Below are 18,636 nucleotides of genomic sequence, written 5' to 3' on the forward strand. Positions count from 1 at the left end.
GCTGGAGCTAATATAATGTGCATATTTAATATAAGGAGGAGTGAGTGGTGCTTACTTTCTGCATTTATTTTACAGTTGTCAAATTTTAAAGTATTTCAAGATTGGTGGAGAGTAAACCTAGAGTATCAGCTTTTGCCGAAGTTAAACCGCTAGAGACACAAAGATTTAAAAGTTTTAAACATCAGTCACTGAGGCCTGACTGACAAATTTGTGACACATACAAATTTTAAGCAGAATAAAATGCAGACATCTGGTACTTTTAGCTTTTATAACTTATTAGACTAATATAGTTTTGGTCAAACAGTGCTATCAGTTGCTGTGAATTGACAAATATGATACAGTTCCGGCAACTACGTCATCTTCAATCTAGGCTACCTGTAGTTGGATAGCCAATGCTAATGGTAAAAGAGTTTCTTTTAGTTTACTTAAAAGAGTAAATTGTACTACACATTGTGTTAAAAGGCCAGTAGACTGCACAGTAAGTTGTACAGTACATGGTTTCTTTGTGTGTCTAAGGGGGTGTGAATTCAATGCAGTGTGTGAAATGCACATACTTTCAGTGAGTTGATCAGTTTTTAGCTTGCAGCCTGCAAGATTGCATTTGATTACAAACAAATCACTGTTTTGCCTGCCATGTAATTATCGTCATCATCAAGAGGATGTTCACTGTTACATTTCCTAAGCCGCCTTTTACAGATTACATGACAGTGTGGCCTTAACAAAGTGTGTCACTTTACCAGGGGTACCCAAACTTTTGTATGCGTGAGCAAATATTGATGGTCAGCTTAGCAGTCTCTATGTAATGGACAGGTTTTCTTAACTCTAGTGGTTTTCTTAGTGTCTGGTCATTACAGTAGAAAAGTATCCACTTCTGGATTGACATTACTAATACATCTGTGGCTGATGCTATCAGCCAGCTGACATATTGGTCAAGCTGTACGTATACTGAGTGAGTGCTTCCTAGTTTACTGATATAAATACATTTTCTTCTGCCCTCACTAAAAATAGCAATCCAGCCTATGAGTATTGCATGGTATTGACTATGCCGAGCATAATTGGCTGGTAACATCCCTTAGGCATGAGCTAGGCCTCGAACATTGATTCTGGAGTGAGAGTATGACTGGTAGCTCGAAGCTGGATGTCTGGGGCCAGTTGGTATTTGTCATCTCCCTGAATGGATGTTTTTTTTTTTTTTTTCCCTTTAGGTAGCCTGCTATTAGATGTGTGTATGTGTTATGCGTGAGGCAGATGGTGCGAGCATATGGTTTGCAACTTGTGATTACCTGCTGCAGCCCTTCTCCAGCTTTTCTGCTCACACACCCTAACGGGAGTTGCGGCTGCCCCCCTTTAAGAGGTAAAGACATTTTAATGTCTGCGAGATGTGGTCTAGCTTGTGATAAGGCAGTCTGATGACTGATATGATTAGCGTACTTAGCTATAGCTCCACAACAGAAGACCCCCCCTCCTCCTCACCTGCCCCTGAAAAGTGTGTACTGTGCATATAAATTACTCTTGAGTCAGGAGTTAAGGTGTGATTTGCGAGGCAGATCGTTTGAACGTTGTTTATTGTCTGTGGCTCGCCGTTTGTTGCCTCTCAGTGCTAGCGGCTGGAGTAAGCGGTATGCAAGCAAGATGGGGAGGGGGGGGGCGTGGTTGGAGAAAATCCGCTCACATGCAGACAGTTGATAAACATTCCTGGCTTTGGACATGCATTGTGACAGACTGCGCTAACATACAGTGCTGTGCTGCGACTGTCACATAGACGACATCCATATGCTGCTCCACTCAGTCATGAAGCTGTGAAATTGGGGTGTACCCCAACCTAGCTTCATGAATCTAGATATGCTTTTTTTCCCTCTTAGTAACAGTTTTTTCTCGTTGTATATTAAGACGTTTAAGCATACGTGTAATACGCAAATTAGATTGCAGCGTTTGTTACATATTGTAATAAAAATATGGTGGCATTTTGTAGTAGTTTGTATGAGTTGAAACTGATATGAAAAGTGTTTTCACTTTTACAAGTAATTGTGCTTTTTTTACAGAATGGTTAAAGGAAGAGCATTGGAAATTATTCTGATGTGGATATATAAGCAATGGTCAGTTACTTTACTTTATACACCTAGTCATAAAGCCAGATTGAACAGCCAGGCCTTTCTTGTATGGTATGGGCCAAAACATTTAGCCGACTGTCATAGTGTTGAACAACAGAGAGCCTTTTCTTCATTCTGTAGGTTGGCTTTTCTCACTAAATTGTATTTATTGTATTGTACAAGGTGATGTATGATGACAGATTATGATAGATTAAGCGACACTATCCTCTCCTGTGTGTACTGTAGCAAATTGTAATCAAAGCAAAAGGTGGCTACTTTTGAAGAAGCTAGAATATAAGACATAAAAATGATTGTATTAAGTATTTTTGATAGTATTTTTAACTACTGCTTCTTTTTTTCTATATTCAAACCTATCAAGCTTCATAATCCATATCATGTAGTGTGAAAATCTGATGTATTTTTGCAGCATCATCTACCTTTAACATAATGTACCTTCTTAACTTATAGATTTTTATAGCTAAAACGACACCATAAACTTTTCTGTGTGTGGATTACACATTATTTGCATTTAACCAATAACTGCTTGTTTTTAATGGAACAGTAATTTTTTTTCAAAATCCATTCAGATTGTATGTTTCTATACAATCATTGGTGATGGAGGTGTAATCGCAGGGTGTTGTAAGGCAAAATAATTCCCAAAGAAAACTACAGTTCTGTCATTATCAGCATTACATATAGTCTCAGAAGAAATGAGCAGGTTCTTCACTGATCATTTTGGATACTGAATAAATTAGATTAATATTGCAGACATGGTGAACCCTGGTTCCTACCATCACCACTGTAAAGCAAATCAGAATGAGTGACTCTCTACAGTGATACATTTCATATCAAACCAAAATCTGTGCAATTCACCTGTAGCGGCTGTTGACATTGACCTCTTTTACCTTTAGGTTGCTGTACTTCAGCTCAGTGTGTTAATATAGTGAGCAGTATATTCAGCCTATAAAAATATCCATATCTTAGTATGCTTTGCAATATGATGTTTCTTTAAAAATATAAATATTCTGAAGATACTAAGTGGAGAAGAGTAATCATTGTTAACCCATCATGGATGAAACTTAATAGTCACCAGTTTACAAAATAAAACTTCAGGTAAAAGGAACACAAGCTCTGTTAGTTCCACTATGAGTCAGTTAGTTCCTCTAGAAATGCGGAAACAGCAGGTCACAAAAATGAGGAAAATGTGTGTACCTGAGGTTTTGAGTGTAGTAAGGTGGGCAATAAATAGACATATCACATTTTCTGTCACTGCTCCTTTGACTCTGTGTTAATCCCAACCAGTTCTGCCTGACTGGCTGCAGGTCTGCTGTATTGCTAAGTGTTATGGGGTAGTATATAGATCCTCTTTGGTACAGGTGGTTAATCATAGTGTCTTTCAAGGTGCTGTCACTCATACAGCATCACAGGAAAGCTGATCATGCTTAGAGAAGAGAACTATTTAGTTCTGCGTATGCAGCCTAAGAGACGTCCTCTGTGTTGTTACCTGGTACAGACGAAGAAGGAACTGAGTCCCTTGAGAGCGTAGCCTGTTGTACAGCCATGTAGTCTTGGCAATGTGTTGCTATGGTATTCTGGCATTGCTAGGATTCAGACTACACAAATTAATTCTTTCCAAAAATCTAGCCCTTTACTGTCCCTACAGGCAAATAAAACGGTAAGCCCAGAGGTCTGGCATTAAAAGATCAGAAGAATCCATAACAGGAACTGAGATGTAAAAGTATAGCACTTGAATATGAGATTTTTGCCATTAACTAAATCTTTTCAGAGTGCAAGATTTTAAGCTTGATGTTTGTGTGACAGAAATGTCACAAATTCTGGAATATAAAAAGCAGGGATGTGCACAGGTGCTCGAGTAGTTGGTTAGCTGTTCGAGGGGTCAGTGTTTAAATATAGAAATCACTTTTATTTGTTATGTTTTATCACAGGAAGACTGAGATGATATACAGAGCAACAGTTCTGTGCAATGTTGGAACAGCACTGGTCAAATGACACGTTTAGTTAATTTTCTAAGTGGAACTAACTTACCACACTTCTCTACAGTGAACACTCTTCTGCATGTTTTAGAGACCCAGGGAACCTAAATCTGTTTTCTTTCTAATTAGGTTAATCTTAATCTAACAGGCAAACAGTAAACATGTACAAAGCAAGCCGTTTGAATAATGTTCCAATACCTCGTGAAAGACCATCCATATTTCTCTGCTCTCAATGCAAGCTGGGCAGTCCTAATTTTTGGTGAGGGGAATGCTGACATCTCTTGCTATGCCCACTCAAAACAGTTTCAGAGGCAGAGGAACTTAGTGAGCTAAAGCTTACGCAGCATAACCAAAAGCTAGCAACTAGACCACCTGTCTGTAGCTGTCTCCCCCATTCATTCGTTTATCCATACACAGACATTTTCATTTGTCCGTTTTGTCCTTCATACAGTACTTCATCCGTCCGTGTGTCCGTCTGCACACTTTTTTAGTGCAGTTACCATCACACAAAAGCTGGATAATGATCTTAATGATCTTTCTGTATGAAGGGCGGAGCAGGCTAAGAGTGCTAGACAGAGAGCGGTCACTCAAGTTGCTCATTGACCACACCTACAAAGATTTTAGAAGCCATGTTTTTCTTAGAAATCTTATATTTCTTGTTAACGTTTTGCTGGTTGTTTAATATAGCATTCAAATTTGGTATCAAACAGACATTTTAAATATTTTACTGTTTTTTTTTTTTTTTTGGGGACGTTAATGCACAATTACTGTTTATTTACTGAATTTAATATATTGGAGAGAAAATATAAAACCATAAAAATTCAGCAAATAAGTTAAAATCATGCACAAAAATTATATTTTTGAAATATTTAAGTTTGTGTTTTAACCAGCACCACTGGTCTACAGTAATAGGCTAGGCTGAAAAAAAATTCAGATATAAAATTCTAATATATTTCTCTGGCAGAGGTAATACATTGGCACATTGTCCACTGAAGTGAAAAATACTGTAGAAGATGATTTAGCTCATCTGAGACAGTCTTTGTTACATTACTCATACGACAAACCTACTGATTCCCCTCGATGTTTACTTTTTTTTCTTTCTCATTTGTTATTCAGATATTTGTTCCTCTGCTGGATGCTCAAATAGGAAAATTAGTTTGAATACACGTCCCTCATAAAAATGTACATAAATGCAAAAACATCAAAATGCCAGTGTTTGAGAAGAACCATTGATTGTGGTTGTAGATTAGGTTTGTTTTGAAATAGTTAAATACACGGTAAACATATTGTGCAGTGCTGAATTTACCATGAATATTTAGAATTCTTCAGTAAGCGTACAGTTTCACGGTCCTGAAAAACCTATTGGCTAACATTTTGCCACAAAAGCACAGACTACCATTCAGTAAGAGTCATGGTTTTCTCCTTTCAATAAAGTTCACAGGCAGCAAGTGATCAGTGTGATAACTTTAAGAAGCATGTCATTGCAGTGCAGTATGTCCTTTCTTGAAGGCCTTGCTTGCTAAAGTAGCATGAAATGTAATGCCATTTGCAGCAAGCAATCAGGGGAGCCAAAAAAAGAGATAGAGAAAAAATTTTTTGAACAACTGTGAGTGTTTTCTTTCTGCCCGAGCTTCAAAGATGCTCACTAATCTGCTTACCCCTTTAATTGTGAGCTCTGGAGGCGGAGCTGCTCGTCGCTGGAATAAAGCTACTGATCCAGAAGTAAACTGATGACCACAGTTATTCCCTGCTTTTGGCACTCAAACACCATCCTCCCCTCCTCTTTTTTGCACACCCCTCATTCTGGAGGGGGAGAAAAAGCTCCTTGTACCGACAATAGAATTTTTTCTCTCTCTCTTTTTTTTCTTCTCTTCCATATGTTCAGTTGACATCTTCATCAGGTTCACAGCAGGTTACCTTAGTTAACTCTCACTCGACCGCTTGATGGGATTTTCTCCCAGTTCCTTGACTCTCTTGCTCAAAGTCTAGACGAGCCCCGAAAGAAAACCCGAGACCCTTCCAGTGTGCCACTTACAATGGCATTATTGTGGGCGTTAAGTAGCTGCAGCTTCCTCTAACTGGCTGCCTCTTTCCACAGACCTGTTAGGACACACAGACAATGGCTTTGTTCTGGGGCATGGAGTGGGCTAATCCGGACTACTACATACTGTGAAATAAATCTTTTATAGATAAGAGTGGGGGGAAAAAAAGAAGAGGAAGAAAAAAAAAAAGACTTTGCCAAGAAGGTTGAGAGTTCAGCAGTTTAACCTCTGGCTGAGAATGAGGATAGAGGAGGCGCAGGGAGAGGGAGAAAAGGGGAATGTGGATACAGGCGTTACGTGACCGGCGTTCTTCATCCTAGGTTGTCAACAAGCAGGCCTTGTTCATATCTATTGATTTTATATGAGCAATAATATTGAGTGTATATGAGTCACAACTGAAATAAAATGAACTAGATGTTGTGATCCAAAGAAGAGCATGGTGAGAGGCGACCCCAACTTATCCAAAAATATGAAACGGAAACTGTTATAATATCTGCATTGCTAGTGTTTTGACTGCCAGTACATTAGGCACCTTTTGTTAAAACACAGTTAGTTAGTTGCATGTATATTGTGAGTGCACAGTGATTATGCTCGTAAGTTCAGAGTAGCCAATCAAATCATAAGTCATTATTGGGCACACTGTAAAATGGTACTTAAAGCAGGGTAGAGTTGAAACGATGCCACTTTTTCTGATGCCAATGCTGACTCTGAAGCCTTGAGTGTAGGCTGATACGGTTCTGATATTTATTTATTTATTTAAACAACCACTTTGCTTCAAAATGAGCATTTTTAATGAAAGTGCTTCACTAAATCAGAGCATCTAAAAGTGGGCTGGTGCTCCACAGGAAGAAATGCACAGCTAAGATCACAATGTGAGTGAGTGCTATTTCAGGATAGATTTTTTACATGGTACTTGTATCAGATAATGCTGAATGATATTGTACCAATACCAGCATCTCTAAACTGGGGCAAAAAATTGGGGTGACCCAGCAATGAACCAGTAGTAGTGTGTAAACATCAGCTTTTTGATGCTCATGACTCCTCTCTGCTTTTTGCAGATCAGTGTGTGAAATGTGGGACTAGAGTCTAGAGTGCCTCCTTTTGTACATACAGGTCTGTGTTATTGCTTGACAGGTGTTCTGCACTCAGTAACATCAGTAGCACGTCACTCATACTTATTCTTGTCTTTCTTTTTGTTCCAGCACAGTGAAATGTGTTAGTAAGCTTACTGTTAGCGTACTATAGGTTCAATGAAACACAATGTCATAATTAACAGAGGAGGATGCACCATAACTGTACACCATTACAGCTTCCTGGAGGTCATTTATGAAGCCATGTATTTGGTGTGGAAACCTGTTGAATGATGTGGTCTTCCTACTACTTTGGCATCTCACTGTTGCACTTCGCTTTGCAGCAAAAAGCTGGGACTTTCACACTGAAGTTTAGTCTAGGTTATCTGCTTTCACTTCCCTAGTTCAAACCATGCTTAGGTGTGTTCAGAGTCATCGTCCAAATGTGTGAATCAGAAACTCGAGAGATATTGTTTCCTCGTTCCTGCTTTCAGATCAAATAATCAGCATGTATTAAGAGTGTAATATTTGCGTTTAGCAAATTATTGTTTGTTGCCTTTTATTTAATGTATTTAATGTAGATGCATTCAGTCAGGCTTTGTATTTAACAATGAAAGGCATAGTATCTTTCCTGTTTTGAGTACAATACACTGTATATTATGGCTACTTATATCTAGCTTCTTACAGCTGTAAAGGTTTCTAATCTAAATTGTATTAGTGGTCTTCGTTAGCTATGCCGATACTGTTGCTGCCTATATTAGTCACAGATTTTGCCATTGTTCCTAAATGTTTATACTAATGTAGTCCAGCTTATTTAAGAATTCCTTCAGAACTTGCTGCCGCTAGCAAACAAACTGTTGTTTATCCTGTTGACCCATTTTAAGCTGTACTAATTTATTAATTTAAAGAAAGAACTTTTGTAAACTGCCAAAAACATTTTCTGTCAGTCATTGAGTGCATTCAAGATAATGATGGCTGATTCTGTTGACATACTGGCATCATCACTGCCGTTGTAGACCTTTTATTTAGCACGGCTCGACCCACGACAAAATCAAATACATGAAGCTACTGGCAGTTCTATTAACATACGATGACAGCCAAGCAGCTGGGCTGGCCTCAAGTCTGACCCGTGTTGTTTGTTGTGTCTGTATATTCTTGCGATATCTCCTTGGCCCATCCAGAGTGCCGAAAGACAGACAGAGGTGGTAAAAAGTGGTGTCAGCTGCGAGAGCATGCTGGGATCTCTCCACCACTCACCTATTAACCTGCTCCCCCCCGGCCCAGGCTCGATCAAAGCACCGCGTATCGACTTTTAAAGGCAGGCATCCCCGGGACGTCAAAACATTGATTTGCGACTGACCCACGCCGCCTGCGCTCAGGGCACTAGCGTGTTGCCACGCGGCGGCGGTCCTGTCGAAGGTTAGCTGGGCATGAAGCCCAGGGGGGATCAATGGTTGGTCCTTCTGAGCCCCGCCATCAGCTGCAGCCCTGCTACACTTTGGGTGCGAAGCAATCGAAAATAGCTCACTCCTCTGAGGTGATTTCAATTCAATTCTCACCCATTAGTCAGTATTCGTGGCACAGTCAAATGACTTTTCCCTGGACTGATGACAAGAGTGTGCCAGATTGTTTTCCACTGTCACTGACAAACAACACATTTTAAGAATTTACCCATGTGGCTTCTTTCGTCTGTAAGATAACAGTCATTTCAGTGAACAGCACTGCCAAATTGTTGCAAAATTGTTGCATTTTTGTTATATTTGCCCATTTTACTTTTTCGTCTACCTGCTTTTTTTATATCTTCACTGTAAAGCACTTTGAGCTGTTTTACTGTTATGAAATTTGTTATAAATAACATTTATTATAGTTGGACAAAAGGGCTGTGATAATAGTAGGCCTGTGATCGCAGCCTTGGTTATCATATGGATCAGTCTGTCTTTGTCTTATTAACAGTCTATGAAGCTCTAATGAGTCAGACAATGGAAATTAAACATCAGTGTTGAGTTAGTATGTTTGTAGGAGTGGGCAGTATGGCAAAAGTACAATATCTTGGTGCTTGACATTTTCATAGTTCATGATATGTATAGCTGTCTTTTTGATGCTCGAACAGACAAAAAAGACGATTGGTCCCTTGCTGAAAGATCTAAGCGTGTCTACAACTGAGTGATTTCACATTTATGTATGAAATCCAGTTAAATGGGGGAAATAATGTTCTGTTTGTAATGAAGCATGTAGCTGGTCAGTGTTCTCAAATGTACTGGATGGTAATGTGATGTGATGTAATTTATCACAAATTGTCATATTGGCCTGCCCCAATTGCTTGTACCTGAAACTGCATTCTAGCTTTGTAAAGACTGACAGTTTGCCGTTTAGAATCAGTAACCATGGTGGGTGGAATGGAGAGGAGGTTATTTTCAAACTCACTATAGCCATGATTTTAACTTTTGCATATGAAGAACCTCATAGACTTTGGCTATAGGTGAAGATTGAATGGAAATGGATGGTTGGGAGCGACCACAGGGGGAAAGTGTGATGCATTGCATCGCTGACTCTGCATGCCATTGTTAATCATAAAAAACAAGGTATTTATTTGTGGAATTTGTTCAAATGGGAGAAGATATACTTGGGTGTCTGTAAGTTTACTTTGTTGGGTGGTGTGCACCCAGGTAAAGCCTGCATATGGAGCAACACTGGTCATGTGCAATGAATTAGTAGTGGGCAGTAAAACAGTTCTTCAGGTATACTGTGTTAAATATTTCTGTTATGAGGTTTGTCATAACTTTTATACAGAAGTGCCATAAACAAGTGCAGATATCACAATATGCAAAATGTGCTTTTTCTTGTATGGCTGAATGGCTCAGTGAGTCAGTAGTGGGTTTTCTGTTCACCAATTTTTTGGAAAAAAACCTGAATGAAAAGGGCCTAAAATGTGAAGAATCCCCAAAATATGCAAAAAGAGATTTTTTACGTAAGGATGAGATGGAAAAGTGTCGTGGGAATATTTTTTTTTTTTTTTTATAAACGATTATATATCACGCTGTAAGCTGTAAGTGATTCCAGGATTGTCTGGTGCATTTTTTTTCCCAGATAACAACAATGTGGACATCATCAGGGTGTCACAGAGATTTCGGTCTTTATTAGGTGGGTCACTCCTTGTCCTGCCCAATGTCTCTAAGCTGCAGACAATCATAAAAAGATGGCAAATGGCTATAACAATGTTTCTACTTAAACAAAAACAGAGTTAAGTCTCTTCATCTGCTTGTTTCGATACAGCCACTAATCATGTTAGCTGAAGTCATCTAGTTTCTTCTCGTAACTGTAGTGGATGGAAACACGACTCAATTCACTGTTTTTCCAAAATTTTCTATATGCACCTATCATTTGCGAAACATTTGAATGGAAACCCAGCGAGCGATGTTTGTGTCGTTTCAAGTAAAAATTTAAACCTGATCACCTCCTGCTGTGTAGTCAGTTGCAGTCTGAGGGAGTCCAGTTTGTCTTTGTGGCGGCAGACAAAGAAATGACTGATCTCATGGGGTTAGCCTTTAGTCTATCATGGACACCAGACTGCTTGCCACGCTCCTGTTTCCTCTTGCACTGTCTGTGGCGCCACCTGACTCAGTCAGCTACATCGGACGATGCCACGTTCTTGGGGCCTCATGCTCACAGGGAGCTTCTTCTCACACAAATGTCATGGCACATTATTCCATGATATATACTTGAACTGTCAGAAATGTTTCTTTTTCTGGGATATTAATTTTATGGCCATACCACCTGCTGCTGAAAGGAAACTGTTCTGACAAGGACTCTCAGAAGTAAAAAAAAAAAAAAAAAATAAGAACAAGAAAAATGTAACATTGTAAAGAAGAGTTACTGAAATGATGACAGATAAGAAATAAATTGCAGATATTAACTGTAAAATGTGTAATACTTTCTTGATTCTGCAGATTTGTATTTGTATCCTGGATTCTGTATGTGAAATTTTGAGTTTGAATCATGTGTTATGATCATAAACGAATTTTGCTGTTTAGTGTAATATGCGTTCTTGTATTCAGCTTGGGTGTGTGTGCGTGTGTGTGTGTGTGTGTGCGTGCTGGTGTGTATGCTGGCTCGGGGCAGTTCACAGACCTGCTGGGAACAGGAGCGCTCTCAGCATCAGGCCCAAGGGGGGCAGAGGGAAGGCCGTTAGGGAGGGAGTGAGAGGGGTGAGGCAGGGTCTGTATGCGTGTATATGTGTGTGTTGAGGTGGGGTGGGGTGGAGTGGGGATTAAGCAGCCTCAGGTCTGTCATGGTGACATTTCTCTCTGGCTCAGCAGTAGGGGTTAGGTTTACCCTCCTAACCTTCAACTTTCAGCCTTAACCCATTAATCCCCTTTGTGTCTGTCTGCCCGTACGCCTCGCCCCCGCAAAAACGCTCACAATATGGCAGCGGGAGCCCGCAGAGGCAAGGAGCCGGGGTCTCTTTGACAGCTTTTCACCCTCAGACAGGGGCCTTCATCTCACCACATTCCCTAGTGTAACACCCACCCCTCCTTCACCCCCCCCCCCCCCCCCCCCCCCCCCCCAAAAAAAAAGAAAACAGGAGGACAGTTGGTGACTAAATCAGAGTGAACAATAATTTTGGCCTGCTATTTTCCACTGATTAACAGATCAGTTGTCCTCTCTGTGGCAGATTCAGAGTCTTCAAGGCAGCCATGGATAGAAAATTCAGGCTTAAAGTGCACACTGTGTGTGTGTGTGTGTGTGTGTGTGTGTGTGTGTGTGTGTACACTGATATATCAGTATAAAACTGTACATTACACATAAGCCTCAACACCTAAATATAAAATCATTTTTCAGTTAATGTGTTCGCTCTATCTTTATTACAGCTTACTTTCTTTTCAGGAGACGTGTTTCAGTTTTTCAAATAAATCCAAAGGGATATTTTCCTCACCTCTGAAGTTTAGTCGTAGCTCTTGGTTGCATTTTCTGCTTTCCATGATCCTCTTTCTTTTTGTCAGTAGTGGCTTCTTGATAGCAAAAAAGTGGCATAAGTGCTTTCAGACTCATAGCGCTGAGTTGTCATCTCATAGTGGAAGGATGGACAGAAACACCTGTGCTTTTGTTTTTGTTTTTAGATTTTTTTCTTTTCTTTCAGATCTCGAGCAAGAGCAGAGCTTGATTTTCGCCTCTCAAAGATGGTAGTTTTAAGAAGTGTTTTTATATGATAACAGTTTTCTGGGGTCTACCGGGTCTTGCACTCAAATCAGTTTTTGAACCCAGTTTTGGAAATTTCAGAAATGGCCCTTGACTGGAAATCAATGAAGTGATCCCTGACATTTGCACAAGACTGTACAGATCGCCCAGCCCTAGTACTGACAGAATGAAGTCATTATTTCACATTAGCAGAACCTTATTTGGATAGTTTTGTAGATGCTTAATTTACTTTCAGTTTACATTCAGCTAACTATCTACTAAATTGACCATAATTTTCTTTAACTGTAAACCTTCTCTAATCCTAACCTTAACCTCAACCCAAAACCTAAACCAACAGATAGTTTGTTAACAATTTGAACAGTTGTAGATAATCTATAGGGACATGTACAGGGATATCTACAGTGGACGATCCAAATAAAGTGAGACCTTTTAGTACTTATTTAAGGCCCCATCTAACTTTTTTTCCCTCAACATTTATTTCAATACTTAGAAATATCACCATTTTCTCCAGTACCATTCAGTCTTTCTTTTTAGTCACAGGTGTATTAGAACCTTCTCATTTTTAGATTAGAAAGAGACAAACGTCCACAAGTGTTACTGTAATGTACCATCAGCCACAGATTTCTTGTTGTGCAAGTAAGATGATTACTTTGAATATTCAGACTCTTATAGTGTTTGAGCAAGTATGGCACTTTTAACCCAGACTAACAGACACATTTTGTTCAAGGTGGGACTGTAGAGAGAGGCCCTTTATGAAAGGAGCTCATCTGAATTCTGGGCTTTTTATGTGAATCCCCCATGGCGAAAAAAAAAAAAAGCTGAATTCCCTTGGGGGTTGAGATTTGCAAGTTCATATGAATAAGCATGTCTTGAGGTATGTTTGAATACTTTACAATATGGGACCCTCTTGGAGGGGCAGCCCCTCCCTTGTCCATTTTTCCCCCCACCTCTGTCTTTTTTTTTTTTTTTTTTTTTTTTTGTCTACTCTTACTGTTTTTGTGTTTTTATTTCTTCTTCTCCTTCTCCTTCAGTCTCTTCATCTTTTTTTACACACCCCTTTTCAACTCACTCTATCCCTCCCTTCTTTTTCCCAGCTCCTATTTCACCTCCTTCTTTCTTTTTTTTTCCCTCTCCTTGGCACTGGTGTTCATCCTGTCACCCATAAAATCAGCATAAAATTGACCCAACTCTGCCAGATCAGATGGAGTCGGACTCACAGTCCCTGGGGAGAAGCAAATTCAGTTTTGGGAAAGGAAAAAAAAAAATCTTAGAAGACAAGGTCCGTGAAATCTTGCAATGGGATTATGTAACACACCTCTGTCTGCCAACTACCCCATCCCTCCCCCCACAGTCGCTGTATTGGAGTCATGTTTGTTTGACATTGTGAAAAAAGTCTTACTGATAATGGACCGTCTGAATAAGACAAAAGAATAGGAAGAAAGACGGAAGAAGCTTGTTAGTTTTGAACACTAATGCATCTGAAAGAGTGTGAAGAGAGATGTTGAATGCTGGAGAGACCTTATACTCCTGAGAGAGAGCTGTACTGTATATTGGTATTGGTGAGAGTGAAGGTTCGCTTAGAAGCAGTCACTTATTTGTCATTGTTGGCAAGCGGTCAAAACCTACCGGATAGTTGGGGTAGAAGGCTGATGCCATCAGGGCTGCACATTATATAGTTTGTTAATAATCACAATTTTGATCTTTGCAATATTAATATCTCAGGGATGCATGTTTATTTTGACTGTTAAAACAGTCATTTTTAAGTGATCAATTGTTAAACAATACTGCACTGTACTAAGTCCAGTTAAACAGCACCAATTATACTCTGTTTAAATGAACTTTGTAACTGGTTAGTGTTTTTTCAGTCGTGACGATATCCATGATATGCTGAAAAAAGCGTACTGTATCATAGTTTTTCACAATAATGTTAAAACTTTAAAGTTAAAAGGATGGCATGCCCCCTCCAGGAAAGGGCAGAGGACCTTTCCCAGGAGGAGTGTTTTGAGGCCTTTTTCACGAGTGATGGGAAGAGGGATTGTGAGATCGGCCGCAGGCTTTTACGGGCAGCAGCAATAATGCGGACGCTGTACCTGGCTGTTATGGTGAAGAGGCAGCTTTATAGTAGTGTACAGTATAGTATCCAGTATACAGCAGTTGCAATTATGTACCACGCTGCTCTATCACTTCACCACCAGACAATAACGTTCCATGTCTGTGTCCTTCTCGAGTGACCACATTGCATCAGAGGATGCAATATATCATGATGGTAGCTGCAGACTGAAATATCTGCCCAGAGCAGTACTGTTTCTTTGGTGTACTGGAGAAATTCATGTTGGTCACACTCCATAAGCTACTACATGTTAATTTTGTGCACAGTCAGAACTTGAGCTTTGTGTGTTAAGCTATTTTGAATACAACCATTGAGTCAGTGGAGAGGGAGGTCCTTTTGGAGTCATTCAAACTCCTGCCTCTGAGCATCCATATGTGGTTTTCATGTGTGCAGTGTATGTATATTCACCCCCAGCTTGAACTGAGGCTGTTGGCTCCTCTGTTTAGCCTGTAAACATGGATATCTCAGTTATTGATCTTAAGGGACTCGGTAATATGATAGTTTGATTGGATTGGATCCATAGACTAACACATTGAGGAAGATTATTATAATTTCTTCACAAAGTAATGGGTAGGATATGCCCATTGCTGCAGTTGTTCTTAAGGGACTTAAGGGATTAATAACAGCATTTGTCAGTTTTGACCTGTGTGTAATAAAATCTTGAATTCTGAATAAATCCTGCTCATAGTGATGGGTGGGCTTTGCCCAGTGTTTAAATAAAACTATTGATAGAGGTCAATATTGTTTCTAGATGATAAGTAGGTGCAACAATGTCCATCTGGGGTTAAAGCTTTGTCATTACTAAATCAGTTTCTGTGAGATTCTGTGATGTTTGACCTGTCCATATGGTTTAAGTAAGGGCTGACCTGAGCATGATGTTTAATGTATAATCCCAAGGTATCATATTCTAGCTGTCATTACCAAACCTCTTATCAATGCAAAGGGAACTTTACAGAAAAGGACAAAAAAAAAAAAACTTCTGTGACTTTCATGCATGTAAATGTAATTTTGGGCCACTTCTATTGGGTCATTTCCTCATGAAAAATTCACATAATGTAAACGGCAATAAGCGTTTTCAAATGGTGTACAGAAATAACGATAGCAATTCAAGATGCAGTAATTCTACAAATAATACATTACATTTTTCAAGATTGGTGCAATATGAAATTTTCATTGCATGTACGATTTGTATGTCTGTGGGCCTCTGCACGACTGCTATTAGCATATGCAGAATTCCTCATACTTCTGCTCTGTGCTGCAGTGTGTCGGCACATAGGAGAAGCCACCCTTGCCCCCACCCCCTTCATTAATATGTATGTCTTCTGAATGGTGCGTGGCGTTGTGCAGCCACTGATTAATGCTGTCTGTCAATTGCTTACAGATCCGACAGTGCTGTGGAAGTTCCCCCAGGACTTCGGAGACCAGGTTGGAAACAGAGGAACTTTTTTTTTTTTTTCCCCTTCCTTCTCCCCTCTCCTCCTCCTCTTCCTCCTCCTTCGCTCATTTCTGTTCAAATGAACCTCCTCACCTCATCTGCGACCCCTCCTTTTCTGTACGTCTTGCTCCCCTTCTCTCTCTTTCTCTGTCTGTCTCTGTCTCTCTCTCTTTCTCTCTATCAATCTCTCTCTTTCTCCCTCCCTCTCCCCCACTTTTTCCTACCCCCCACCACCACCACCTCACAGTGAGCTACTGCCGATAATGAAAAGCAGTGAGCAGGTCTTCAACTGACGTACGGGTAATTATCATGTGGCCGTGACAGGAATGAGCATGGATGGAGCTTCACACACTCACAACCTTCAGCATAGCTGGGCTTCTTTCTCATCCGCCCGCCACAGCAGCGATGTCACAACCAAAGACGTTAAGCCTTTTATTTTTCAATGCTTTGCTCGTGTCACGTTACACCACTCTTAAATCCCTCTTGAAAGAGCGTGTTGAAAACAGTGGGGGATCCTTTAGTCTCATCCTAATAAAACATGTAAACTGATAATACATCTTAATAGATAAATCCCATGCAGACCATTGCAAATGGGCATTACGTGTGTATTATGTTTTATGCTCTGTATCAAAGTAAGGGACCAACAGAATATGTTTGAGAGAATCAGGTCATTTATCAAGCCTGTTAATTCTCATCATTTTTTTGTTTTTAGCAGGTCTTGATTCTAGCTGGCTAGAATTCCCCCTCATTTGTTTTGTGTGAACAGATAAGGACTTACTTGAGTATGAATGTACAACCACCACCACCATCACCACCACCACCCCACACACACACCCTGCCTGTCTGTCCACGTTTTATTTCTTAGTTCTCTTGGCCTTTCATAAAGCAAAACCATAATGGTAGCAAAAACAAGCAATCATATGTGTATGTGTATTGTATCCCATATGGCTTTGCTCAGTATATAACATTAGGTAATTTACACTGATGCATATTATGTGTCTGATTTTGGAATTACAGCCAATAATTACAATCAGACTGTTCTTTTCAAAGATTGGCTCATGAACAACCTGCTCACATGTATAGCATAGTGGATAACGCCACATAAAGCAGTAAGTAACATCAGAGGCTGTGTGTTACTGTGATTTTATCACAGGTAAAGAGTGTTGTTAAGCGTGACACAAAGCTTCAATTTCTCAATAAATAGTTAACAGTAATTAATTATAGCTTCAGTACTCTGGTTTTTGCTCAGGTTTAATACTACATAAGACGGGTCTAACCCAGATCAGAGACATTTGAAGTGTGTAAGACATTCAAGGACCATACTTTTTTTTTTTTTTTGAGTTTTACAGTGACTCATCAGTAAATACTTCAGTTCAAAGCCTCAAACCGAATATCAATGAGGAAGTAGTTGAGTCTGTTAACTGTCTTTTAGCCTGTTTGGCCTGCTATCTTTTAGGCTAGTTGTTAAGAAAAGAAGTTGTCTGTCCCTCAGCTTAAAAGAACTATGTCTTTATCTTCATCTGTCAGTACACTCTGTGGTCTATGCCAACAGCATTACAATTCATTCTGTGCACAGTGTTTTAAGTAAATTGACATATTAGTACAGAATTAATTTGCTGTGGAATGGTGAATACTTTATTTTGCAACAACTTTGAGTGCAGGCCAGTCAAATTTTAGTATCAAAACAATCTGTTTTATGAAGATGTTATGTCCATCCAAACAGGACCGTAACAATAAGAGTCCATGGGCAGACCTCCTAATGACTACATTTCTCTATAAAAATGACCAAGCAGACTTCAGATCAAGGGAGAATTCATTGAACGTTTCTGTTCATGTACATCAGATGGCACAGCTGGGATTCAAACAAAAAATCCCAGGACTAAGGCCCACCTCTGCACTGCTAAGCAGAGTATTTACCATTTAATTACCTTGGGGGAACCTCGTTGGAAGGTATTTAATTAAATATCTTGGGTTAATAGCCCCTGTAAAAGGCCATTTACTCCTGACTTAAACTATTTGTCTCAATACTGGTAATGTATTCATAAAAAGCCATATAGGATAGCTGTATTTCTTAATGGTTATTCAAACTAGAACTGAGCTATATTTGGAGTCACTTTAAAAGGAGTCATACTTGACCTTAGAGCGTACTCGTTTGTTGTTGACCTAACTGCGTAAGGCCGTGGTTGCTGAGAGTGAAGTGGTTCTGGCTTTCATGGCAGCATATTGTGGTTTGACATGGCTGCTGTTTGCTCGTGGTCTTGAAAGACCTGTTAGCTGCTCTTCGAGGTCTAAACAGGATGGACTGTTGATCAAAAAAGAGACAAGAAGGAGAAATAAATAAGCGCAAACTACTTGGTTTAGTTCAGTCTAAATGGCTTTGCCTTTCTCATGCACTTTGAAGTCGGAGCATTTGCAGTGATGCTGCAGGCACTGCCTGCCCCACAACAACAATAAGCGCGAGAAAAAGAAAAACAGAAAAAAGTGAAAAACTCACATTATGTTTGGAGAAGCTGGCTCATGCCTTCAGAAAGCATCAGCAGTGTTAAAGAAGTCTTGCTTACTTCTTTACACTAGTTTCTTCCATTTTTTTTTTTCTCCTTTTCCTCTTTCTTTTTTTTGATTAACGGGATCGTTTCTACGGTAGGACAGCGCTTTTGCTCGGTGTGTACAGATGGATCGGCCTTTTCCACGTCCACATA

General features: G+C 39.8%; 1 protein-coding gene across 2 annotated transcripts in view; it reads left to right on the plus strand.

The window, feature by feature from the left end:
- dennd1b (DENN/MADD domain containing 1B) overlaps positions 1-18,636 on the plus strand; it is a 126,545-nt gene that overhangs the window by 17,166 nt on the left and 90,743 nt on the right. For both annotated transcript variants that reach the window (XM_037545298.1, XM_037545299.1), the window contains exon 3: positions 15,884-15,927. In XM_037545298.1, coding sequence (XP_037401195.1) covers positions 15,884-15,927 — 44 coding nt within the window. The remainder of the gene's footprint in view (positions 1-15,883; positions 15,928-18,636) is intronic.

This window comes from Pygocentrus nattereri, chromosome 15 (genome assembly GCF_015220715.1).
Source record: "Pygocentrus nattereri isolate fPygNat1 chromosome 15, fPygNat1.pri, whole genome shotgun sequence".
In the NCBI taxonomy this organism is placed as follows: domain Eukaryota; kingdom Metazoa; phylum Chordata; class Actinopteri; order Characiformes; family Serrasalmidae; genus Pygocentrus; species Pygocentrus nattereri.